General features: G+C 46.1%; 1 protein-coding gene across 3 annotated transcripts in view; it reads right to left on the reverse strand.

Moving 5' to 3' along the window:
* Window positions 1-27,471, reverse strand: part of RAB26 (RAB26, member RAS oncogene family) — a 39,397-nt gene that overhangs the window by 5,995 nt on the left and 5,931 nt on the right. The window contains exons 1-5 of one of the 3 annotated variants that reach the window (XM_001366997.4): window positions 21,773-22,552; window positions 17,059-17,169; window positions 4,676-4,717; window positions 4,485-4,551; window positions 4,063-4,115 (exon numbers count right to left, since the gene is read on the reverse strand). In XM_001366997.4, coding sequence (XP_001367034.1) covers window positions 4,063-4,115; window positions 4,485-4,551; window positions 4,676-4,717; window positions 17,059-17,169; window positions 21,773-21,982 — 483 coding nt within the window. In that variant the 5' untranslated portion in view covers window positions 21,983-22,552. Of the gene's footprint in view, window positions 1-4,062; window positions 4,116-4,484; window positions 4,552-4,675; window positions 4,718-17,058; window positions 17,170-21,772; window positions 22,553-27,471 lie in introns of those variants that run through there. The other 2 variants (XM_007499385.3, XM_016424181.2) reach the window with 2 other exon arrangements.

Genomic DNA, 27,471 nt, shown 5'->3' on the forward strand with positions numbered 1-27,471 from the left:
CAGTTCCTCATCTTTAAAATGAGCTAAAAAAGAAGGAAACGACAAAGCAGTCCAATATTGAAGGGCAGCTGGATGGTGCAGTGGCTAGAGCACTGGGCCTGGAGTATGGAAAACTTGAGTTTAAATCCAGCTTTAGACATTTAGCTATATGACCTTAGGCAAGTCATTTAACCTCTGTTTGCTTCAGGTTCCCCATCTGTAAAAATGGGGATAACGATAGCACCTACCCCTCCCTGGGTTGTTGTGAGATGATCATTGTAAAGCACCTGGCACAGTGTAAATGTTAGTGATTATGGTTATCATCGTTGATATTGCTATGATCATTCTATCTACCTCTTCCCCCTTTACTGTGGGCCACAAGCAGAATCGAGACTTGAAATCACCACTAGATGGAGGTGAAGAGACATTGGCACAAAGCTGGGGCTCCTCTGTGAAAGATTTGGGGAGGGGAGAGAGCCTGGGCACTTCCTGAACTATGGGGCCCAGGCGCCCTGCTTTGGTCAATACAGATCTGGTCTGGCTTCCAACTCTTCAGATCAGTTTTGTGCTGTAAGCTAGAGGCAGCAGAGAAGGAGGATGAGTCCTGCTGATCCTCCAGGCTTTGGGTGGCCAGCTGGGGCTGGGCTGCCTACTCAAACCTCCAAGCACCACTGTGGGAAGGGGCTAGAAAGTTCACCCAGGGCTAAGCATGGAAACCATCAGATCTCTTGTCTGCACCGACTATGCCCACAGCTCAGCTCCACTTACAGCCAGCTTATCCGGTTAGAGAAGGCCTCCTATGATTCCTTTATGCTTTGTAGGTTCAGAGGATTTTAGAATTGGAAAGGACCTTCAAGAGGACATGTGGCGGCGGCTGGGTGGCTCAGTAGAGTGAGAGCCAGGACCAAAGACGGGAGGTCCTGGGTTTACGTTTGGTCTCAGACACTTCCCAGCTGTGTGACCCTGGGCGAGTCACTTAACCCCCATTGCCGAGCCCTTACCAAACTCTTCTGCCTTACTGGTTCTAAGACAGAAGAGAAGGGTTTTGGTGCTTAAAGAGAGAACATCTAGTCCATCCTCTTGATTTTCCCCGAGAGGCAGACTGGTCTCTTAATCAGGAAAACCTGGACTCAATTGCGACCTACTAGATATATGGCCGTGGGTAAGTCGAGGTAACCTCTCAGTGCCCCAAGAAAACTCTTTAAGAATATAAAATGTTCCCCAGGGGCCACTGAGTTTATTTAGTGAAAGTTCCCCATAGAGAGCTCCCATGGCAGTTGAAATCAGAGGCAGGTCAGTTAAAAAAAAACCCACCATCGTATAATTAGCTACATTCTAGGTTCAGAAAGGTATAGATCTATAAGGGACCTTACAGATTGTCTAGTCAGATGTTCTGACATCTGTAAACTTGGCTTTTAAAAAAATATATTTTAATAATAGTTGTTGTTTAGTCATTTCAGTCATGTCCTAACTCTTTGTGATCCCATTCAGGTTTTTCTTGGCAAAGATACTTTTTCCAACTTATTTTACATGTGAGGAAACTGAGGCAAACAGATTTAAGTGATTTACCCAAGGTCATACAGCTAGTAAATTTCTGAGGCCAGATGTGGACTCGGGTCTTACTGACTCCAGGTCCAGTGTTCTATCCACTGAGCTACCCAGTAGCCCTTGTAATCCCATGTATTTTATTTTATACATTTTAAAGCATTCTGAAATGGGTTTCATAGGCTTCACCAGACTGCCAAAAACACAAAAAATGTTAAGAACCCTTCTTTCATCTAATCTAGGCTTAGAGTACTTAGTCCAAAGTCTTACATAGGAAGTATGTAGCAGAGCCCTTGAATTTGAACCCAGGTCTTCTGACTCCAAATCTAGTACTCTATTTGTCTCTTTATCTACTAACTGGTAGGGAAATAAGCTTCTCATCTTCTCTAAAGCTGTTATCTTCCCATAGGCTCTAGTGCCAAGCTCTACACGTACTAGGCCCTGGATAAATGTGGAAATGAATGTGTTCTCCATTCCACATTTGAAGAAGATAGATGGATAGATGCAATAGTTGCCCCTTTCCTCCCAGATATGGCCATTTATTTTATTTTTTATTTTAAATTGTATTTATTTATTTAAAACCCTTACCTTCCATCTTAGAATTAAGATTATGGATTGGTTCTAAGGCAGAGGAGCAGTAAGGACTAGGCAATGGGTATCAAGTGACATATCCAGGGTCACACAGTTAGGAAGTGTCTGAGGCCACATTTGAACCCAGGACCTCCCATATCTAGGCCTGTCTCTCTTTCTATTGAACTACCTCACTGCCTCCAGATATGGCCATTTAAAGGGATCTCAGAGATCATTTAGCTCAACCTCTATGAACAAGAATCCCCCTTGACAAAGTCCCTGACAAATTGTCCACCAGCCTCTCCTTGAAGATTCCAGTGAGGAATTTATTGCTTCCTGAGGCAGACAAGCAATGCTACTTCTTGGCAGATCTGATCAGATTGGAAATTTATAGAACTGAAATCTGCCTGCCTCCATGCATCTTCCTTCCACACATTATTTCTGGTTTGGCCCTGTGAAGCCAAGTAAAAACAGGTCTAATCAGATTCTCTCCCACCCAAATGCCCTTCAAGAGCTGCAGTCATGGGCTCCCTCCCCTCTCTTCCTTTTTTTCCTCCAGTTGAAACATCCTTAGCTCCTACAAGAAATTAATATCTAGCAACCACCATCCTGGTAAGCCTCCTTGAGACACTCTCCAGCTTTTTGATACTTTTCCTAAAATAAGGATGTCAGGAACTGACCATTCCAGATTGGTCAATCTCCATCATCTTGTCAGACTCACTGCAACCTACCCTTCTCAGATCCACTATGCCCCCATCCAACCACCTCTCATCAGATCTCTGGCTCTATCTTTCCCCTAACTGAGATTTTTCTTTGTTAGAAACATGGGTTAGGGAGCAGCTGGGTGGCTCAGTGGATGGAGAGCCAGGCCTAGAGAAGGGAGGTCCTGGGTTCAAAGCTGGCCTCAGATACTTCTCAGCTGTGTGATCCTGGGCAAGTCACTTGACCCCCATTGCCTAGCCCTTACCACTCTTGGAACCAATACACAGTATTGACTCTAAGACAGAAGGTAAGGGTTTTTAAAAAAAAAGGAACATGCATCAAAAACACTGTTCCAGAAGGGAAACCCTCTGACCATGTCTTCTCCCATTCTCAACTCTGTCTGAGCCCAAGTACCTAGCCCTCAGTCCTGAGCCTGCCCAGTCCCTCTCGTCTATTTAAAGTTCAGGAAAGAGATTTCTGCGCCTGTCTTTGGGAGCTTAAAATCTTCCCTCTGCGAGAGTCAAAGGGGTGTGAGTATCTCAAGTCATCTGGATGGTAGCTGGAAGAAGGCTGCAGGCCCTTGGGGGAAGGTTAAGAGACAAAAGACCCGGTTCAAAGATTAGGGAGACCTAGAATATGGGGGGAGAGAAAGGCAAGGGGATTTGGGGGACATGGCACGCATGGGAGGGGAAGATCACAGGTGTATGGTGGTGGAGACACAGAATACAGGTGGAAATGAGGTCACGGGACTTAGAATGAGGACTTTGTGGGGCACAGGAGTTCAGAAAGAGGCTTTGATTCTCAGCCTGTCCTGAGTGATGTTTGAATTCTACGAGAGGAGCAGGAAAGGGCTGACCCCGTCATTGCTCCTCCATCTGCTACCTAGGAGGTTTCTTTCTTATTGCCAATGTCCCAGTTTCCTGGACTCCACTCGCCATATGTCCATTTGCTTTCCTGGCAAACACCGAAATAATATTTGCTGTCACTCTTGCTTGACTGACCCTTGGTGAGCCTGGGTGTGTCAAGGAAGGGGCAGAGTCCACCCCCATTGCAGCTTCTGTTCAGAGCTGTGTGTGCAGGCTGGGTCTGGGTAAGAAGGCAAAGAGAAAGGGTTCCCTGCAAGCACAGTCTTGATACAAGCTCAGCTGGCTCTGGCCCTCGCCACATTAATCTCAGTGGGCTTGTGGGCACTCAGGGGTCATTTCGTCCCTCCCCCTGCCTTGGGGTGGCAGCTTCTGGCACACGACCCCCTCCCCTATCACTTACTTGGATGTTGTCAAAGGATGCTCTGTTAGTGACATCATAAAGCAGCAGGAGAGCTGTGGGCAGAAGGAGAAGGGAAGGGATGTGAACGACTCACAGTCAAGTCACCCATCACACCTCTCTCACATGACGCCTACCTCATCCTAGTCTATTCACACACCTCAGCAGCAGCGACCTGACTACCCCAGCAGGATATCAGAGCCCAAGTTCTGAGACTCTTGAGAACCCAGGATCAACCCTTCCCTTTTCCCCTGGGCTCCATACTTTCCCTCACTTCCCTCCCCGCCCTCCAACTCTGTAAGGACAAGGGCTGCTGCATATCCTTGCAGGTGGGGATCCAAACTAGCCCGCTCACTCTGCTCTCTTGCTTGGGCATGGCTGTCCTCTGGGGATGGACTAAGAGGCCCCCTGGGCCCGGAGCTCACCATGGGCATCCCGGTAATAGGCGTGGGTCACACTTCTGAACCGCTCCTGCCCAGCAGTGTCCCAGATCTGAAACCCAGAGAGGCCATCAAGCCAGAGACACTATCCCACCCCTCACAGCGCCCTAGGGAGTCTCCACCCACCCCCACCCCAGCTTCTGCTCCCCCTGAGCCAGGGCCGCATCTCCACTCACCTGGAGCTTTACTTTCACCCCATCCACATTCAAGACTTTATTCTGGAAAATGAGAAAAAAGAGAGGAAGCCTGGTCACTATCCCCACCAGGAGAGATACTGGGCCCAGCTCTAGAGGCAAAGCCAACACAGTCTGAAGATTCCTGGCCCCGCACTAGAAGGAGCCTGCCCCATAGCTCTCTCGGCTTCTCTGCAAGATCCAGTCCTGCTATTCTGCCCTTCTATAGGGTAGTACCCCTCCCTCCTACATGAATTCTCAGTGAAACCACTATAAACTATATGAAGGGTTTGTGGTAACATCTGTTAATTCCTTCAATACCAGGGGATAGAATCCAAATGGAGACCTGAGCTTGATTTCTCTGGGTCCAAGTGTTCTCATCTGTAAAATGGGATTGTGATACCTGCTTTGATGACTTTGCAGGTTCATTACAAGGATTATGAGAGACCCTGAACTTGATGTTATAGAAACTTCGTGTATTATTGCTATTCTTTAAAAATAGCTATGATAAAGCCCTAGAGGAAAGAAAAGATTCTTTCCTGTCTGCCCACTTGCCTCCAGGGAGCACTCCTCAATTCTACTCCGCCTGCGAATAGGCTGAGACTCTCAGGCTGCCCCCAGATGTGTTTACTCTCAGCTAGGGGCCCCTCTTTGGTCCCACGTGGCTGGAGACTCCCTCTGGGAAGAAAGGAGGAGCCACTTAAGGTATTAGGTAGATCAAGGTTTATCCTAAACTCCCAAAGCCATCAGGCCCGGAGTTCTGATACTAGGAATGGGTGGGGGATGAGAAGATATATGGATAAACAGATGGGCTTCCTGTTCACACTTATGCCAGCTCACATTCACCCTGTTTCCAAAGGTGTCTAAACTGAGACCTCACTCAGGGAAGGAGCTGGGAAAGCCGCCAGCTGAGTTCTGGCTTCCCCTCTTCCCTTCTTCCTTTCCCCCTCTTCCCTTCCTGGATCTTTATCTCCCCTCTCTCCTTCTTTCCCTCCCTCAATAGCCCCCTCCCCCACACAGCAGGCATGACTACCCCATTTACCAGATGAGAAAAAATAAGACTTAGAAAGGTCCGATGACTCATTCACCATCACAGGGCTAGAAGAGGCTGAGTTTGCACTCGAGGCTGGTCTCTCATCTCCAGTTCCTGTACTCTCACAATTCTATGTGGTACACAAGCCTTTAATGGCAAACACATGGATCCTGGGTTGCATAGGTATCAATAACTATCCATCCCTAATGCCTAAATAATTAAGTCTGAACTCAGGTCCCTCCAAGAGCCTGCCTCTAATATGCTTTTCTAGTCTTATCTTTCCTATCAAAGCACAAGTTCTACTCCAACCAGGACGGCCTCCCCTCAGCTTCATTCCCCATCTCCATGTTTTTGCTCAAGCTGTTCCCCTCCCCTTTCTTTATCCATCCTTCAAGGCCTGGCTCAAAAGTCTTGCCTTCTTCTTTTTTAACCCTTGCCCTCTGTCTTAAAATCAATACTAAGTATTGGTTACAAGGGCTAAGCAATTGGGGTTAAGTGACCCATCCAGGGTTACACAGCTAAGAAGTGTCTGAGACCAGATTGAAATCCAGGTCGTCCAGTCTCCAGATCTGGCCCCGAGTCCTACCTTCTTTGGAAAGCATTTCATGACCACATCGGCCTACCTCTCTCCGAAGACCCACAGCCTTCCATCTGAGTTGCACACTTGGGCATTTAGTTCTCTCATTTTAACCTGCGAGCCTCCTCTCCTCTTCCCACTCAGGCTTTTGAGCTGCCAGAGGACAGGGCCTGGGTCAGCTTCTCCTGTGCCTTCCTCCCCTTATTACATAGGACGAGGCACTCAGGGGCTTCCCAGGCACTTGGAAATTGACTGATTCCTGTCTCAAGTTGGGATCTGTTGCTGAGGTGAGAAACGAGAGTCCTTAATGTTAAATTTAAATGAGGAAATCTCTTAATGAGGGGAGGAACGGGAGAAGGGATAGGTCCTAGATATACCAACACCCTAACCCCAGGTAGGCGGGGCAGTTCCATAAAGGACAATCCCATGATACTGTGCACAGTTATCCCTGCCACATCTTGACTTTACCCACTGTGGTTTTGAAATATCGAGGGTCAGCATAAGAACTTCAATGGGAATTTTTGGGGAGTTTCACAGAAGCCACAGATAGGCCAGCAGATGACACAGAAGTTTAGAAATTCCGAAATGCATATTTAACCCCAAATTTACAATAAGGTACTGTAAAGCACAATTCTAGTATGAAAGTAGGGCCAAACATTTTTACATGAATTTTCCAGATTGCAGGGGTGCCAGTGCACCCTAACCCCCCCAGTGTAGAAGGGATGCCTGTATTGTTTAGCTCTAGGTGTATGACTCCTGATTGATTGAGAAGCTTCTATAAATGTGGAAAGACTTTGGAGGGAAAAAAAGCAACAAAGAACTATAAAATTGTGCATGCCCTTTTGATCCAGCAATAACACTCCTGGGTCTGTATCCCAAATAATTTTTTTTATAAAGGGAAAAGGACCGATTTGTACAAAAATACACATAACATCTCTTTTTGTGACAGAAAAGAATCAAATTGAGGCAATGTCCATCCACTAGAGAATGACCGAACATGTTGTGGCATATGATTTTTATGGAATACTATCATGCTATAAGAAATGATGAACAGAAGGATTTCAGAAAAATCTAGAAAGATCTATATGAACTGATGCAAAATGAAATAAGCAGAGGCAGGAGAACATTATACACAGCAACAGCAATATGGTAGAACCACCAACTATGAATGGCGTTAGCTATTCCCAGCAGTGCAGTGATCAAAGACAATTCCAGGGGGCAGCTGGGTAGGTCAGCGGATTGAGAGTCAGGCCTAGAGACAGGAGTTCCTGGGTTCAAATCTGGCCTCATACACTTTCCAGCTGTGTGACCCTGGGCAAGTCACTTAACTCCCATTGCCTAGCCCTTACCACTCTTCTGCCTTGGAACCAATACACAGTATTGATTCCAAGACAGAAAGTAAGGGTTAAAATAAACAAAGATGGTAGGGTAGGAAGTGTTTGAGGTCAAATTTGAATCCAGGACTTCCCACCTTCAGGTCTGCCTCTCTATTCATTGAGCCACTAGCTGCCCCAGTAAGATATGATTCTAATGCAATGTTACTCTTGTAAGCATAGGAGTGAATCAATTCCTAAAAGAGATCTTGCTTACCTAGACCCTTTCCCCTTCTGTCTAGGCCACTGTCAGTGTAATTCTAGCTGTACACTCCTATTCTCCACAAATGGTGGAAATCACAGTCTCTCAGAAGCCAGAATGACCCAGATCCTAGATACCCACATTTTTTATATTCACACCACACACAGGTCAGATGTTCTATGTTAAATGGGTATATATATTAAATAGAATACATCTAATAGGAGTGTAGTGAAGGGGAAAAACCCTAAACTTATAATTAAATGAATTATATTGGTAAAGCACTTAACACAAAGCCTGGCACATAGTGCATTCTATGAGTCGAGAGACCTGAATACTAATCCCTGTTCTACCCCATAACTCACCTGCATCCTTGAGCAAGTACTTACCATCATGGGCCTGTATATACAATGTAATCTCTTTTTAAAATCTATACCTTCTCTCTTAGAATCAATACTAAGTATCTAATCCAGGACAGAAGAGCAGTAAGGGTTAGGCAGTTGGGTGACTTGCCCAACATCACAGAACTAGGAAGTATCAGAGGCCAAATGTGAACCCAGGACTTCCCTTCTCTACACATGGCTCTTTATCCACTAAGCCACCCATCTTCTGCCCTGGACCCTTCCACTGTTAACATTTTGCTACTCTTAAGATAATCCATATAACAGCTATTTCATTCTTCTTCAAGGGGACTGTGATCTCATAGGCATGGGTACTCCTGGTCACACAGATTGCAACCAGGCCACATCCCCCCATAAATCTTCCAGCAGGCTGGGGGGTAGAGATACCTTACTATTAGGAGGGTACCATTAATTGGTTACCCATCTATTATTTCTCATTATCAGCCCATCCTGAGTATGGCCCCAAACCAGATCAAAATATAATTGGGAAATGTTTAATAAAATGAATAAAAAGTGCAATATAGAGGTCCATCCAGCGGCCTCTCTGAGGATCCAAGGTCTCTCTGCCCAGATGTGGCACCACGGTCTCTGAATCTTGAAGATACCCTGGTCATTGCACACACTGACTCTAAACCTTTCCCTCCACAGATCCATCAGAGTGCATCTCAGTCTCGAACAAAGAAACCCCATCCTCCCACCAAACCTAGCAGTTGACACGTGGTCAGGCAGGGCTCTCTATATATAGTGCCACCCTTCTCACTCCCACTCCCACCTCCAGGAACACACAAGGAGACTGGGCCTTAGGCCCTCTCTGCTGTCAAGCTAACATGCCAGGGTAAAGGAACAGGAGAAGCAAACACAGGACTAGACAACCCCATAATCCATCATTGGTCCCAGGCTAATTGAGACTCAATTAACAGAAATGAAACATCATTTAAAAGAACTCCTGACTGGCTTCTTTCTTCCAGGGAACCTGCTGAGCTTTTCTGTCCTTGTCTTCTGATTTGTCCCTCTTCCCCTCCACATTTCCCTAGAGCTGCCCATCATGCTGGGGCATTCTCCTTCTATCAAATGAGATGGTATTTGTTTTTAGCACAGTGCCTGGCACATAATAAATAGGGGCTTCATAAATATTTGTTTATGAGTATTTAAGAAAGGAGGGGAGTCATGGGATCAGAATATCCACCAGCCAGGATCTCTCAGGATAAAGGAAGATGAGGAGCCTTCACAAAGACGGAGGACCTCTGACTCCTTCCCTCCCCTGCTTTGGTTTTCCCAAGAAAAATGCCCTAGTAGGCCATCATAATCTTTAGGCTGAACAACTGCAGTAGTCTCCTGACTGTTTTCCCTGCCTTCATGATTCTCTCTTCTATCTATCTCCCTCACAGCTGCCAAATCCATATCCTTAAAACCCAAATCCGATCATGACACTTCCCTACTCGAAAGTCTTCAGTGGCTCTCTATTGCCTCCAGGATAAAATATAAAGTCCTCAGCCTGCAATTAAAGCTCTCCACAATCTGGCTTTCACCTCCTTTTCCACTCTTTGGTTCATTTTGTTCTCTGTTCCAGATGAACATGCTATTCCGCCTCTACCTCTAGGTCTGTCCAAGCAATGCCATCTTTTCTCATCTACCTTACGCTGCATATTTCCTTAGCTTGCCTTTTTTTTTTAATCCTTACCTTCTGTTTTAGAACCAATACTAAGCATCAGTTCTAAGGCAGAAGAATAATAAGGGCCAGGCTAATCAGGGTTAAGTGACTTGCCCAGAGTGACACAGCCAGGAAGTTATCTGAGGCTAGATGTGAACCCAGGCCCTCCCCACTCCACCGTGCTCCGTCCACTGAGCCACCTAGCTGCCTCTTTCCCCTAACTTTCTTCAAAACACAGTTCAGGTGTTGTCTGTCCTACACCAGGTCTTTCCTGACTCTCTAGTTATTAGGTCTCTCTCTAAATCACTTTGTATTTATTGTCTTGTACACCACGTTCCTTAGGCTTGGTCTTTGTAGCCCAGTGCCTGGCACTTAGTAAAGATCCTTATTAGTGCTTAATTAATGTTTATTAAGATTAGAAATTGTGGGCTCCCTGGGGACAGGAACTGTCTTTTGTCTTTCTTTGTACCCCCAGGGCTTAGCACAGTGCCTGGCACATAGTAAGAGCTTAATAAATGTTGATTTACTGAATATAGAGGGAGTGGATGAGGTGAGCAGAGACCCATAGAAGAGGTGTCTGTGGTGGGCTGGAAGAGGAGGGGAGTTTATCCCAAGTGGGCTTCGTAGTGAGCTCACTAGTTAGGATATGTAACCAATGAGGTGAGAGTTCCTTCCTTCCTTGTACAATCTAGTTGGTTTTGTTCTGTATCCTAGCCCCAAGCTGAACTCTGACCTTTATCTCAGCTTCCTCATAAAGCTGATCAAGAGCAAATAAAAAGCCAATTTCAAGGGGATTGAGTGGACATGGATGGCTCCTTGACTCAACAGACATCAGACACCTGGGTGCAAGCCCTTGCCCATCCCTGAGGAAGGTAAACCATGAAAATGAAGACAGTGTAGACCTCGGTAACTAACTAAATTGGTAAAAGCCCATCTGTTCCGGAGACCCCTGCTGACTTCTGAGACTTGGGCATCCTTGTTCTGCCCTGGGTCCTGACCTCAGTTTGATCGGTCTCAAAGTTCTTCGGACTGTCCTTCAAAGTTCAGCTCAAGCTCTGTCCTCTCGCCGATCTTTTCCTATCTACACCCAATCACTGACATCTCAGAACACTTAGATGCCTTCAATCCTTCTCTAATTGTCTCCTATGGGTGAGTCTTGTCTTCCAGTCCTCCTACAGCTCCTCTGAGGCCCAGGTCTGGGTTTTCCCTTCCCCTAAAGCTTGGTTAGAACAAGAATATCCACCCCCTGGATAAGGCTTAGCAATTCAGAACTAGAAAAGACACCAGGATGGGGAGGAATCCATATCACATTAGAAGCTGTTAAAAGGGCCAGTGAAGGGCATCTAGGTGGTTCAATGAATAGACCGGCCTGGGATATGGAAGGTCCTAGTTTCAAATCTGGCCTCAGACACTTCCTAGCTGTGTAATCCTGGGCAAATCACTTAACCCCCACTGCCTCGCTCTTACTGCTCTTCAGCTTTAGAACCAATCCACAGTATTGATTCTAAGACAGAGGCAAGGGTTTAAAAAAAAAAAAAGAAGAACCAATTCAAAGCTTACCACTTTCAGGGAGCCTTTTCTAATTAACTCCTTCCTGACCTTTTTACTCTGCCACTGAAGTCAGGCAAGCTCTTTCCCTTTCTGGGCCTCATGTATAAAATGGGAGAGTTGAACTAGATCATTTCTAAAGCCTCTTTCATCTCTAAAAATGTGGCATGATAACTCAGCAGTCTCCTCTGCTCCTTTCCTGGGCCATGGAAATTGAGAGTGGGCTGCTGACTTGCCCTGTTCCCTGCTCCCCCACTTGTACACCCAGTGGCACTCTGGCCACACATGGATCATCTCTAGAAAACAAACCACCAACCTCACCCAGTGCTAAGGGCTTGGGGGGACAGCCCATCTGCTAACTCTTTAAGCTGTGCCGGGGACTGGTTGGTGGAGAGCAGCCAGAACACAGAGTGTGTGGGTCGTGGGATGGAGCTCGGAACTACCCCATGGGCTAAGGGGCCACCTGGTATTTGTCCATCATCTCGTTGCCTCAGCCTTCACGTACTCCCTCCCAATCTCCCTCTCTAAGTATCACCACAGCAGGCTCCCTAAAGCAGCAAAGGCTGGGCATCAATAATTCAGGGACTGCAACATCTGTGAGAGCTTACAGATCAGAGTCAGGGAGCATTTTGCTGGATACGCTGTTCTGCCCCAATGGGACAGTATCTTGGGAAAGACAGGGGCAGTGGCCCTTCTGCCCCTTCCTCAGGCTGTCCTGGGGCAGAAAGAAGTAAGCAAGTAGCCCTTTTTCTGAGACCCCTGCCACCGGATCCTATGGGTTATAGCCATTGTGGCCCAGAGCTCCATTTTCAAGAACAGACTTGGCAGATTAATATCAGCGGGACTTTGACATCTGCCGCCAGGAAGTGCTGGGCAAGAGCTTAGAGCAGGAGAAGGCCTTCTGGCGGGCAGCAAGAGCAGACATGGCGCCTCAGCTCTGGCTTCCCAGCAAATGTTTCATGTGGCACTGAAACCACCTCCTGGCAGTGCCTCAGAAAAGACAGAAAACCTGACGGCGGATCAGGGGGATCTTGAGCAATCTGTCCAGGAAAAGGCTATCAAGCCAGGCACAGTTCTACTACAGTGACACAGAGGAACAGCCCAAGAAATATCAACTAACTAACCAACCAAATAAACCACCACAACAATAATAATAATGATAATAGATAATTATAGAGTGTTTTAAAATTTGCAGAGTGCTTTGCAATGGATAGAGAATCAGGAATACAATATATTTTATATTTGATATAATATTAATATTCTATAATACCCTTATTGAGAAGGGTATTATATATATATTTACATGTATATGTATATATAGATATAGATATAGATATAGAGAGAGAGAGAGAGAAAGAGAGAGAGAGAGAGAGAGATTGAATTAGAAAGGCACTTCAAGGTAAATGCTATTTTCAGTCCTCAGTTTACAGATGGGGCAGCAAGATGGGGCAGTGGATAGAGCACCAATCAAGAAGGCTTGAATTCAACCTCAGGCCTCAGACACTCTCTGTGTGACCCTGGGCAAGTCACTCAACCCTGTTTGCCTCAGTTTCCTCATCTGAAAAACGATTGTCAGAAGGAATGACAAACCACTCCAATATCTTTGCCAAGAAATGAAGTCACAAAGAGTCAAACATGACTGAAATGACTGAACAATAATTTGCAGATGAGGAAACTGAAGTTCAGATAAGTTAAATGACTTATTCAGGGTCACATGGCTAGTGAATGTCTGAATAAGGATTTTAACACAGATCTTCCTGACTCCATGTCCAATACTCTAGCCACTACATCACTGTCCTGTTTCAGGCAGATATGAGTTCAAGTTCCACCTCTGACACATATTGACTCTAGACCTTCAATGCTCAAGATAACTCCTTAAGATTCTAAGCTGCAGATAAGATGGCTACCTGCATTAGTAGAGGGAGTTCCTCATCTGGGAATTCCTGATGCCTATGAAAGCCCAAGTCCCTTTCCTCTTCCTTTCATATATATCATCTCACTTGATCCTCAAGCCAATTCTGTGAAGCAGGTTCTGTTATCATCCACATTTCACAGATTTGCTAGTAAGTGTGTGAGGTAGTATTCAAACCCAAGATTTCCTAACTCCAAGTCTGGTCCTCTGTCCATTGGATTCTCTCACCTCCTTATTGAGAAGTGTAGTATAATGACTGAAAGACAAAGATTGAGGAATCCCCAGGAATGAGAAGATAAGTACTTTGGGATTCCCAGGGGGCACCTGCCCAACTATGAATTCCTATGATTCCCAGGAAAACAAAAGGCCAAAGGATCACAGTGTCAGAGCAGGAAGGGATCTTAGAGGCTATCTAGTCCAGCCCACTTATGTCACAAAAAAAGAAATGATATGGTACGATGCAAATGCTGCTTCCTGAGATGGAAGGAGTTGCTCCATTGTTCTTTAGTCTTCTTGGCAAAGATACTGGAGGGGTTTGCCATTTCCTTCTCCAGCTCATTTTACAAATGAGGAAACTGAGGTAGACAAGAATAAGTGACTTGTCTAGGGTCACAACACATCTGAGGCCAGATTTGAACTCAGGAATTTGGAGCCTGGTGCCCTATTCACTGAGTCACCAGCTGCCCTGAGATGGAAGACCCAAATCCAAATTCCACCTCTAACCTTACCTTATGTATATGACCTCAGACAAGTCACTTAAGTGCTTTGAACCTCACTTTCCTCATCTGTAAAAAAAAAAACAAAAAACAAAAAACTGGATGGCCTCTGAGGTCCTTCCAGCTCCAGATTCATGAGTTCATGACTATGAAACATACCCAGTCAGAGTTTTCTGTGCCCAAAGTTGCCTAGCCAGTGTGAGTGGGAGAGCCAGAATCTGAACCTAGATCTTCTGACTCAAAATCCAGGACTCCTTCCACAGTTTCCATCCAGCAAAGGGGAAAATGGGACAAGCTGCCATTTCTTACTCTGCTCTGTTGACAGGTTGGATTTTGTTTTGTTTGTTACAAGTAACACTATTTATTTAGTCCGTGAATACTCTTCATTTGAGAGGCGCCTGGGTTCATCTCAGGCTATTATGGTGGATCACGTCAGCACCTTATGGGACTAAGGACAAGCCAAGTGAGATTAATACTATTATGGTTTGAATATTAATGTGCACATTGGAGGGAACAGAGTGTTCAGGGAACAGGCAGTAAGTGGCAGTACCACACCCAGCCCCCCTGCTGCCACTGTAAGGTTGCCCAGTGGCAGATGCCCAGACAGGGTGCCATTGAGCCTCAGATCGCACTCGCCCATGGGGCCACTCCGAATGGCCCTGAGGACCCTGAAAGCATTCATCAGGTGTGCCCGCTAGGAGCCTGGAGCAGGAGGGAGGCTGTGGACTTGAGGAGAAGGGGGATGCATGGCACCTGTGCTTCCAGTGAGTCACTTCCCAGACCTGGGAGAGGAGGTGGGACTGGGAAGGGGGGGGGGGTGTTGCTAGAGCAACAGCAACAGCTTGTCTTCTGCTAGCGGTGCTGGTTAGATTCACATGAGTGCACACAGAGTTACACGGTGATATCCCAGGTCAGTCAATCACCCCGAAGAAAACCAGCTCCACATCAAACCATATGGATGAAGAGAGGTGTGGAGCCCGGAAAGGGCTTGGGGAGGCTGATTGCGTTGCCAGGAGAGGTCAGGATCTCTGCCCTCACATAGCCTTAGGCCATTTGGTAATCTCTTGCCTTGATGGGTCCTGCTACTGAGAACTTCAAGCTAGGGAGTCAGCTGGGGAAAGAGGCTCCGGGGTTGTGAAAGGGTGATAAAGCTTGGGAAGAGAAGCCCTTGAAATAGGATCCAGGTCCCACCAACCCAAGCCTTACACTTCTTCTACTGAGCTGCTCCTCTAGCTTCAGTCCCTTCCTGATGCCCCAGGGAACCCAGCCAGGGCCAGCCATCTGTAGGAGATAGAATGGGGAGGATCCAAGCGGCACCTGCTGGGAGTCTGGACCACAGAGCAGATGTTCTGCCTTTAGATCTCCCACCCCTAGGGACCATTTGGGTCACCCCACAGTCACCTGCAGTCTCTGCCTCCAGGATGGCTCTCTGCAGTCTCAAAGAGAATGGGCCTGGAGCTCTGTTCAACTGTTCAATCGCTCCCTCTTGGGCTCCAGACTTGCTTGGAGGAGGTGGGGAAGAGAGAGAGGCATGTACAGCAGGGTGATGTACGATTGTGGAGAGATTTTCTCTTTGTTCCACTCTCCTCTTTTCTGTCTTTTTCCATTATTGTTCCAGCCCCTCTACCCTTTCTAGTATCCAAGTCCAAGTTATCCCAGACTTCTCCATTAGTGCCCTATCCACTGTATGAGAAGTAGGCAGAAAGAGGCCAGAAAAGCAATGGGAGGGGGCAGGAAGGGGCCTTGTTGAGGAGCCAGAATTTCCCTCTATTGGAAGAGGAGTTTGCCCAATGGCTTTATGCCTGTGAATCCCCACAGAGCCTTTTAATCTTCCCACAGGCCTCCTTCCTCAGAATCCGAAGCCCAGATGATACAACTCTAGGATTACCAATAAATAATTACACTGAATTGAAGTTAGCCACTTTGGCTCAGACATTAGGAAGCTGGCCCTGTTGTAGGGACCCAAGCTGAGCTGAGCATAGCACCTTCTCTGAAGAAAGGCAGAATCCACCGATACCCAGGAGGACATAACCTGGCCTCTGGAAGAATCATTCTGGTCTTGAGGCTAGGAGTGTAGGGGGCCTTGGATAGAGTCAGACAAATATCATCTTCCCAGAGTAAAAAAGGTCTAAGCCTGCCTTTGTGGAGCCCACGGATCCAGCCTCTGATAAAAATGTTTGTAATTAGGTTGCAAGAAAGACAGTCTACATGTCGCTTATTCTTTATCAGGAAATTAAAACTAAAACCAATTCTGGAACCTGGAATTTCAGAGCAAGTAGAGGGGACTCTCAGGATGAGAGGAAAGTAGTTTGTTTGTTTTTTAATTCCCCATAAAGACCCAGGATCTCAAGACCCAGCCCCTTGCTCTGTGTGTCTCGAAATGGTAACCAGAGAAACAGATGCAGAGTGAGACACACATAGAGATTGAGAGATGTGAGATGCTATATCTCACATAACAAGGCACAGCTACACACACACACACACACACACACACACACACACACACACACACACACACTCAGCTCAAGACTGACTAGCTTCTCTAGAGGAAAGGGCTCATACACACGAACAAGCAGATACATGCTTAGGCACACACAGACAAGATAGATACACAGAGGGACACACAGAGAGACAGGCATACAGCAACTCCAGAGCCCTTCACATGGTGACATCAGGAAATAGATTCCCACCCCCAGCCTCCATACAGAAAGACACATACACCCACATACATAAAAACAGGGAAAGAGAGATCAGAGAGCCGTGGAGGGCTTTCACTCACAACGTGTCCCTTCCAACACCAATCTCCAGAGACTTCTAGCTGCCGGGGCCAGAGGCTGCCCCAGAGACAGGAAGACCCCACAGGTCCCTACTCTTTGAGTCTGCCAGCCTCCCCCTCCTCAACCTTTAATCCTGGCAGTCTCTTTCTTATCAGCAGGGCATTGACTAAGGGACCAGAAGAGTGTTTGGAGCTCTTACCCTGAAATCTATGCCCACAGTGGAAATGAAGGTCCCAGCCAGGAAGGCTCCATCCTTGAATCGAACCAGCAGACAGGTCTTCCCCACACCCGAGTCTCCTACCAGCATCACCTGAGGAGAGAGTTGGGCAGGTGGTCAGGCCTGGAAAGGCAAAAAGAATTTCCCTAGCTCAGGAGGCCACTGGGTTCTTAAGGAAACAGGAACCCTGGAGAATGCTCTGACAGCCCTGGAGAGGACTGTTGAGGCTGCTGGCACCAGCTGTAGACCCAGACCTGGGACTCTCAGTTCCCAGCCTAGATGAGCAAGGGTCCTTCTTCATCCCCAGCAGGTCACAATGAGGTCCATCCACTTTGTCATGAGCCATCACATACTTCAGGCTCCTGGGTTTCTTCTCTCATCTTCCTTATAGCATCCCCAAACACTGAGCAGGGAGCACGAAAAGAGAAAGGACGAATAGCAGGCAGAGCAATTATTCTTGTCTCTGCTTTCCCCACAAAGGGGACACCAAAAAAGACCCTGAGTCCTCTACCCTTGGAATTTCAGGTGAAAGACTGTCCTGGGTTGATGAGGTATAGACAATATAAAGCCTCTCCTTGTGGCTACCATCTGTCTCTGAATGGCTACCATCTGTCTTTTCCCAGGGAATCATGTAACCTGTCCTCACTTCTCACGGGATATAATTCATTTGGGGTGGGGGGAGCAATTCATTAGCATAGAGAACTTCCAGTGTGGAAACTCCTTTCCCTAATGTAGATTGTTGACTAATCTATGAGTTTTGGCACAGTGACTAGCACATACCAAACCCTAAAAATGTTCTTGCTAACTGAGTATTGACTTAGGTTTACCTGTGCAGTTAAAGTGACTTGCCCAAGGTCACACAGGGCAGTAAGTGGCAAGATCAAGATCCGAAACTAGGTCTTCCCAACTCCAAAGCTCTATCTAATACACACTTTGCTACGTCTCAAAAATAACAACGATAATAATAAAACTCACATTCCCATAGTGCCTTAAGATTTACAAAGCACTTTCCTCCAAACAGCCCCATGAAGTAGGCAACACAAATGTTTTTATCCTCATTTTATAGAAAAGAGGAAAGTTCGGCTTAAGAGAAGGATGACAACCCAGTGAAATTGCTTGTTAGCTCTGGGGGGGTGGGGAAGGGAAGGGAAAGAACATGAATCATAGAAAAAAAATTTTAAATAAAAATAAATAAAAAATAAAAGGAGAAAGAGAAACAGAGACAGACAGAGAGAGGGAGAGATGAGAAAGATTGAGGAGAGACAGAGAGAGACAGAGAGAGAGAGAGAGAGAGGAAGGGAGGGAGGGAGGGAAGGAGATATGAGATCCGCCCAGGCTGACATGCCTTTTGTCAGAGCCATGTCCCAAATGCCCAAGCCTCCTATCTGACTCCTATTTAGCATTCCCCCAAGGTATGGCAGTAAGAATTGCTAACATTTATGTTGCACTTTTTAGGTTACAAAGGATTTATATCTTTTTTTTTATTTCATTCTCACAACAGCCCTGAGTATTAGGTAGTACATGTGCCCCCATTTTATAAAAATGGAAACCAAAGCCCAGAGAAATTAGATGTTTCCCCAAGGTCACCCAGCGAATAAATGGTAGAGCTAACAACAAAATTCAGGTCTTTTGACCCCCCAATCCTGGTCCTTCTAGGTGTTTATCTGGGCATCTCCCCAAAGTGGCACCCCCCCCCAGTCTTCAAGAGGTATTAGTTCATTTCTGTAGCCTAACAGCCCCACCTTCAGGAAAATGATCAGACACCCCCTACCCCCAATCTAACACCTTTACCTTCTGGATGCAGAATTTGATTCCCTTCTGGCAGCCTAACACTTCTACTTTAAGGAGGTGAGATTTGAACCCTACCCTTTACACCAATTAGGTGTGATATGAACCCCTCCCTTTGTCCTTAGGAGCTACAATCTGACTCCCCAACACAACATTAGCCTTAAGAGGTATGATCTGAGCATACTCATTCCCTCCTTCCAGCCCTACACTCTCAGATGTAAACTGATGCCCCACCACCCCAATCCCCCTTCATCATAATAAAATGTCATATGAGCTTGGGGAGCTTAGGAAAATATGGGAGAATCTTTTGGGGGGTTATTTTTTTCTCCTGGGATGTCAAGGAATTGGAAAAAGGGAAAGACCAGATAGGAGAGTTGTTTGTGTGTGTGTGTGTGTGTGTGTGTTGTTGTTTTTTAACTCTTATCTTCTGTCTTAGTATCAGTTCTAAGATAGAGGAGCCAGAAGAGCTAGGTAATTGAGGTTAAGTGACTTGTCCAGGGCCACACAGCTAAGAAGTGCCCAAGGCCAAATTTGAACCCAGGACCTCCTAACTGTAGGTCTGGTATTCTATCCACTATGCAACCTAGCTGCCCTACATATATTCTTAATGTATGGTTGGGGTAGGTCCATGTAGGACAAGTTGATGTTTTCCTCCTGACTAAAGAGCTCAGCCTAGAGTCTGTGCCAGATTCTAGTGGCCTCCTCACTAAGAGATCTTCTTTGCCCTAGACCATGTGGATCCTATAGCAATGTTGATCAAGTGCCCATTCAGAAACCTCAATTTCCTCCTCCTGCTCTCCTCTTTAGCCAGTGAGGGCAGAAAGATACAGATTTCAAAGGGAGCTGACCTCTCCTTACTCAAAGGAGATGCCAGTTTTTCAGATTCTGGAAAGGCTGGCTGCCTCTGGGTCAAGACTAAGAAATATCTAAATCCTGCTAAGAGCACCCACTCTCCAACTCACTGACCAGTCAGCCTGGGGGGGCTTCATGGGCAGGCTTAACCAACTAAACTTTTCGGGAAGCCTCAGGACTAAAAGTCCTGACTGGTGCCCAGGCCTGCTTGACTACTCCCAGAAGGCCAAGGCCCTTTCATTGCTGCCAAATCCCACTCCAGCACTCAGTAACCTTTGCCCAGAGGCTGTTCCAGATTATCCAGAGCAATGGCCAAGTCCCTGGGAAGTGGTAATATCGGGAAACCACTGACATATTAGAGGCGTTAACCCAGCTCCTCAATTTCAATCAATATGGCAATCAAGTATTTAATCAAGTATTTATTAAACACCTACTATGTGCAACGTGGTAGGTAACAGGGATACAAAGATACATTTTACAAGGAGGATACAACATTAACACGGATAAATAAGTACATAAGGACGTGTGGGATAACGGATACAATATTATCACAAATAAATAAGAACATAAATAAGGATAATTTGAGGAGGGAGAGAGTAGTAGTCACCAAGGCTAATAACCAGAGAAGAGTACCAATAATCAGAAAGGGCTTTCCATAGGAGATAGCATTTAAATTGAGTCTTGAAGGAAGCTAGATTCTTTCCTCCACCCTTAAAACCTTTACCTTCTGTCTTAGACTTGATACTAAATCTCAGTTCTTAGGTAGAAGAGAGATAAGCAACAGAGATTACAGTGACTTGCTCAGGGTCACAGATGAGAAGTATCTGAGGTCAAATTTGAACTCAGAACTCCCATCTTCAGGCCTGGCTCTCTATTCACTGAGCCACCTAGCTGCCCCAGTTCATGAGCTCCACAAGTTCATCTGACATTTTATTGGGATGAAGGAGATAGGGGTGGTGGGGCATCAGTTTACATTGGAGAGTTTGGGGCTGGTATGCCCTGGAAGTTAAGGATTCTAAGAGGCAGAGATGAGTACATTCCAGACATGGCAGATAGACAGCCTGTGCTTTCTCAAATGTAGGCAGGAGATGGGACTCTGAGTTGGGGGAACAGAAAGTAGGCCAGTCTGGCTGAAATACAACGAAAGAAGATTATGTGAAATAAATTGGAGAGGTAGGCTGGAGCCAGACTTTCAGTGCCAAGATTAGGAGTTTGTATATTATAATAAAGATAGAAAGCCACTGAAATTGTTCTTTAAGGAACTGGCAAAAGAGGAGACCCTAGAAAAAGCTTGAAAGAGGTCAATTTTGAAATCAATGAAATCTCTTGGTGTGAACTTCCAAGAGAGGTCAGAGAAGCCCCTCACGGGCAGACTTGCTCTCAGGGGAGCCTTGAGCTACTTGTGTTTCAGCCCATCTCCAGGGCCATCACAGAGAACCTGAAGTGTTAGGGAACACACAAAGGTTCTCTAGTCTGCCCCCATCCCTGTGGTCAAAATTGAGGAGGATTGATAGCCTTCAGCTAGCTAGTAAACCCCTTTCTAATTTTCTAGATCCCCTTCTCCAAACTGTGGCCCTGCAGGGCTTGAGATAAAGCCAGAGCTTAGGAAAGGGCTGCATGTGTTTGCTTGGGAAAGGTCACACCAGGCCAGCTCAGCTTCCAGGTGCCACATTTCTCCAGGGTCCCCATCAGTAGAGTCCTGCCCTGGGCCACCTGCTGCTGCATGATGTGCTCATAAAGTCTGCCAGTCCTGGGGGGGGGGGGGGTCCATGATCCCGGCTCTCCTTTGGTCCTCCCCCTTCCCCAACCGTTTGGGGTCTGTGACTCTGTTAACTACTCTCGGTCCTTCAGGGTTTGCCCCTATGTCAACCATTGCCAACCCACGATCTGTGGGCCAATCCCCCATCCCAGGGTGTGTGCCCCTCTGCCAACCACTCCGAGCCTATGGTCTGTGCCTACCACCTTCAGCCGCGATGGGTCTGTCCACCAGCCCCGCAGGATCTGCTCTGTACCCCCCTCCCCCTCTGTCTGTCTCCCTTAGGAGACCGGCGCTTACCTTGAAGGCAACGTCGTAGAAATCACCGCTGCTGCTAAGGGACGGGCGGCCTGGCAGCAGGAGCCCATTCCTCGGTGCCTCGGGGGCAGGGCCAGGGCCCGGGCTAGAGCCGCCCCCTCCGGAGCCCACCGGCCCGTTTTCCTTAGCTCTGGGCAGAGAAGAGGCAGGCGTACTTCCCGCTTTACTCTTAGGGGTCTTTTTCCGGGACATCGTGAGACCGAGGTCCTGGGGTCTAGGGTTCCCGGGGCACGACGTTCACTGCGCTCGGGCTCGGGCTCGGACTGCTCTGTTCCCCAGACGGCGGCGAGCGTCCCGCGGCAGCGCTAGCATCCTCAGCCCGGCGGCGGCGCAGTGCCCAGCGCAGCACAGCGCATCCCCAGCCCGGCCCCGCCCAGACCCCAGCTGAGCCTAGCCCAGTCCGGCCCAACCCAGCCAAAGCCCCTCTCCTGGCACGCCCCCTGGCCCACCCTGCCTCTGATCGACAGGCCTGGCAGCTACTCAACCCCTGGGTTTCGCCACCTCTGCCAGTGGCAGTAGGAAGAGGGCTGAGCCTGTGCAGACAGCATCGAGCAGTCCCTGAGAGGTGTCCTGGGGAGAAGGAGCCCGGAGTTGGGGGAGTTGGGGGAGCGTTGCGGAAAGGGGCGAACCCCCTGCTGCCCAGCCGGCTCCCAGCCAGCCCTTCTCTTCCACCCGCTCCGTCCCGGCCTGATATCTCGAGGGGAGCCGAAGGGAGCCCACACACAAGTGGGTACACATAGACAGACAGACATCGAGAAAGACAAGCACGCAGCCCCACACACGGACACGCGGACAGACAGGCACACATAAGCACATTTGATTTGGGCGAACCAAATAGAAACATCTCCCATGTGGAAGCCATTTTCCTAGGGAAGTGCTATGAAACAATTCCATTCAACCAGCATTTATTAAGCACCACCTGTATGCAAGGCATCGACTGTGTTAGCCCCTGGGGATACCAGCACAAAGGAGTTCATGTTCCCTCCGAGGAAAGCAGTTCTTGACCAGGTGGAGATGATGATTTAGTAGGAGGGATGATACACTATAATGCAAATGGCAGTGAACCATATTTGTAGAGGAGAGAAGTGATTCACTAGGATAAGTGTAGCTGGGGGCCGAAAAGGATGGTATCAGATTAGAGAGAGGAGAAAAGAGAGAATTCACTTATGGCTCCAGGAAAAGCTTGGCTGGGGACATGGCGGCTGAGATGGGTCTTAAATTCAGAAAGGTTTCAACAGGTGGAAAGGTGTGGGGGGAGCCATTCCTGGCACAGAGGTGGGAAAAGTTCAGAACAAGATAGGCAAAGGGCATATAGTCCAGATTTGCTGGAGAGTAGAATACATGAAAGGAAATTCTGTGAACAAGTCTGGAAAGGTAGGTTGGAGTCAAACCATGGAAGGCCCTGAATGATCAGATGAGGAGTCTGTATCTACAGGCAGTGGAGAAGGCAGGGGAATAGCTTGATCACCACCGTGCATTAGGAAGATTAATCTGGTGGAGGCAGAGAGGCCAACCAGGAGGCTGTTATGAGAGTCAAGAGATGATAAGGACCTGAATTAGTATGAGGGGCTGTTCAAATGGAAAGGAGTGAAAGACTCAACAGATATTTTGGAGGTAGAATTTACAGAACTTGGAAACTAGTTAAATATCTGAGGAAATGAGAAAATGAATGAGTCGAGCTCAATAAATGTTTTGAGCCTTGGTTGTTGACTAGATGGAAGATGGTATCTGCCATAAATTTTTAAAAGACCAGAAAAAGGGGGCAGGTGGGTAGCTCAGTGGATTAAGAGTCAGGCCCAGAGATGGGAGGTCCTGGGTTCAAATTTGACCTCAGACATTTCTCAGCTGTGTGACCCTGGGCAAGTTACTTAACCCCCATTGCCTTACCACTCTTCTGCCTTAGAACTAATACCAGTATTAATTCTAAGATGGAAGGTAAGGGTTTTTTAAAAAAGACCATAAAAAATACTTGGGCAGAGGCAAAAGGTCTTTTTAAAAAATTTCCTTTCCCATCCTATTGATATGTGTTTTGTTTGTGCGCTACATTACAAATAACCCTTAGTTTGTAAGATGTCCTTTTGTAATAAATTAAAACAGTTAAGTACAACTAATAATCTAATAACTTCAGATAAAAGGGCCAGCAATATTTCACATCTTTAGCACCCTCCCCCCCATTTAAAAATTTGACAACAATCTATTTTCTTTCTCTTATTCTTCCCATTGAAAAGAAAGAAAAACAAATTCTTGTTCTAAATATTCATTGTCAAGCAAAACAAACTCCCTCTATTGATATATCTAATACTCATACATATATCATTCCACCCCTCCATTCAGTACCTCTCTGTAATGGAGAGTGTGCTGTATCTTTGGTCATCAATGGTGAGGAATAGACATTGTATTAAGCAGATTTCTTATGGCTTTCAAAGTAGTCTGTCTTTACAGTATCACCACTGGATAAATTATCCTCCTAGTTCTGTTCAATTTCCTTCCTATAAATGTCCTCAAAATTGTTCAGTTTTTATTACACTGATTGATGTTAGAGGTAAATTCTTCTGGTTCTACTTTATCAGCTCAGGTAAGTCTTTACACATCTCTTTGAAATCATCTATTTCCTCCTTTCTCATAGCACCATAGCAGTCCATTGCATTCATATACCATAATTTATTCAGCCATTCCTTGATGGAAGAGTCTCCCTTTGGTTTTTTGCTGGCCCACTAAAGGGGAAGGTTTTAAGGGAAAATGATAAGTTCAGTTTTAGATGCCTTGGGTTTGAGGTGTCAGAAGAATATAAAGGTAGAAATGGACAGGAGGAGGTTGGAAAGGTAGGCCTGGAGTTCTGGGGTCATGCTGGAGATATAAATTTTCACATTTGTATAGAGGTGTTAATTGAAGCCATGGGAATTGATGACTTCAATAAGGGAACTGTTGTAGGGGCCAGGAAGAGAACTGGAATGAGAATGGAGGAAAGGTTAAAGGAGAGCCTTAGAAAATGCTTAAATTTGGGCAGTAGAATGATGAGAAAACAGTTAAGGAGACCACAAAGGAACAAAAGAGTAACCAAAAGAGGGCAGATGCCAAGAAAGGGGAAAGAATAAGAAGAGTTTAGATTTAGAGACCACAAAGACCATTTAGTCCCACTCCTTCATTTTACAGGTAAGGAAACTGAGCTTTCATTTTATAGATGAGGGAACTGAATACAAAGGTCCAAATCCAATGTTCTTTCTACTATGTAATTCTGCTTTAGTAGAATGAGAAGAAAGAATCTTGGATTTGGCAATAAGCAGTCATTATTGACCCAGAGAGGGAAGTGCTGTTGGAGCAATTAGATCCAAGGCTGGATTGAGGCAAAAATGAGAAAATGCAAAGATGTAGACTACTTTTTCTAGAAATCTGATAGTACAGAAAGGGGAAGAGATAGGATGATTACTCAAAGGGGAATTAGAGTCAAGGGGAGATCTCAGGGTTATTGGGCTAAAGGAGGCCAAATAGGTTTCCAGAGGAAATGAAGACAATAGTGGAAAAAAAAATTGAATATACGACCATGGTTATTAGGGAAGAGCTACCAGTGGAGAAAAAGGCTGGGGATTATGAATTGAAAGAGGCCATGTAGGACCATGACAAAAACACCAGTTCCTATTCAAAGTTACCCAACCATGTCCTTGTTGCAGAGGTTGTTGTCCCTATGTCCTCCTCATATTTTTTCCTCATCCCTTTTCCTGTTTTAGGCTAAGCCAGGGAAGTAGCTGCCTCCTAACCCCTATATCAAAGCCCAGGCTCTAGCTTACAAAATGGATCATTCTATCAGTGTCTCTGAGGATAGCAGGGACCATTATCAATGGCCAGAGACAGCTAGAGGGAAGAAATGGATTGGGGGCATCTGGGTGGCTCAGTGGATTGAGAGTCAGGCCTAGAGACAGGAGGTTCTGGGTTCAAATCTGGCCTCAGACACTTCCTAGCTGTGTGATCCTGGGCAAGTCACTCAATCCCCATTGCCTAGCCCTTACTGCTCTTCTGCCTTGGAGCCAATACATAGTATTGACTCCAAGACAGAAGATATGGGTTAAAAAAATGGATGGACAGTGGGGTTGAGTGTCCAGAACCCCCCATCCATATTCATTTTGGGGAAGGGCAATCCCTCAAAGTTGGATTCTGAGGTATGACCAGAAGGAAGAGGTCATTCCCACTGGTACTTGGTCTTCCTCCCCCACAGGATCTTAGAGAATACATACACAGGAAGGCTCGATCATCATAGGATTAAGACTCTCATAATGAAACTAGCTTTCCCTGCTCTCTACCACCAGCTAAGGGCAAGCCTTATCCAAGAAAAAGGCTTTCTTCATCATCATTATCATCACCATTATCATTCCTGCAGTCCCCTTCCATTCTCTATGTACTGGATATCCAAAAAATCTTAGTATAATTTTAAGCTTTAAAGTTTAAGACTTTTGGAATATTTTATATATGTATGTTATAAAATACAAACATGCATATATAAAAAACACATATATAGAAAACACATATATATTTGGAATCTGTCTTTCTATCTTTATGAAAATTTCTATCTTTATAAATCCTGGATTCATGGAATCATACAGCTAGAAGCAATCTTAGATATCTATTCAAACTTCCTTATCTCATTTATTTTTTCTTAAAAATTTTATTGATGCTTTTTATTTTTATACCATAGACACTTCTCCTTAAATTTCATCTTCCTTGTAACTGAACCCTCTTCTATAATAAAGAAAAGCATTTCAACAGAATCAATAGACCCAATGACCCAGTCAGATTGGGTATACCACAGGCTATATCCATAGACCCCCCCCATCTCTTTACTAAGATGAGGAACTCCTGCAGTTGGCTATATCCCCAGCTTATCTCTTTCTCTGTGCTGTCTGCAATCCCACTCAAAAGGGGGACCACAGGACTCTTGAATGAGAATCCTTTGAGGAGTGTGAAGCTAGTCAAGGTGTGAAAAGGAGGACTTTGAAAATGAGGGGGGAGATTTCCCTTTAGTCTCTGGTTATATACTGAGCTGCTTGTGTAATTATTTTATTGAGATCTCATAACTTTTGAGGGGAATTGATGGAGGGAGGGGTGACTTCAAGGCAGGGAGAATCCTACAGGCTCTGAACTCTTCCTATAGGAAAAGGCTGCCCCCTAGAGTTGGACAGTTAATTGGCGCTCCTCCATCACTTACTGACCTCTGTATCACTTGTCTTGGATCTGTTCATCCTGTCTGTCTGTCTGTCTTGCTCTCTCTCACACACACACACACATACATACTACACATGTACATGTATGCATATAAAAGTTGTTCATCCTTCATTTTCAAAGAGGACCAATGACATCACTATTGATGATGCCTCAACTTTCCAATAATTGGATTTAAGTGTGGTAAGGTTGGGCAAAGTCATCCATCTCATTCTTTCTTCTAATCATCCAAGTCCACTGGCAAGACAAAAGTTAGAATCCCTGGGGATGGATGCAGTGGATGACCTTGGTGTCTTCAATGTCTGACCAAGCCCCAAGTGCTCCACAGCACCTCATTCAATCACCCTCATGGTTATTGGAATACATTGTTTACATCTGGCCCTTCTGCCAGAGGAAGTCTTCATATCCTTGGGGTAGACATTTCCCTAACTCACCAAAGGGTTTGAGGTCTATCAGCTACCCTCAGTCTG

Source organism: Monodelphis domestica, chromosome 7, assembly GCF_027887165.1.
Source record: "Monodelphis domestica isolate mMonDom1 chromosome 7, mMonDom1.pri, whole genome shotgun sequence".
NCBI classification, from domain to species: domain Eukaryota; kingdom Metazoa; phylum Chordata; class Mammalia; order Didelphimorphia; family Didelphidae; genus Monodelphis; species Monodelphis domestica.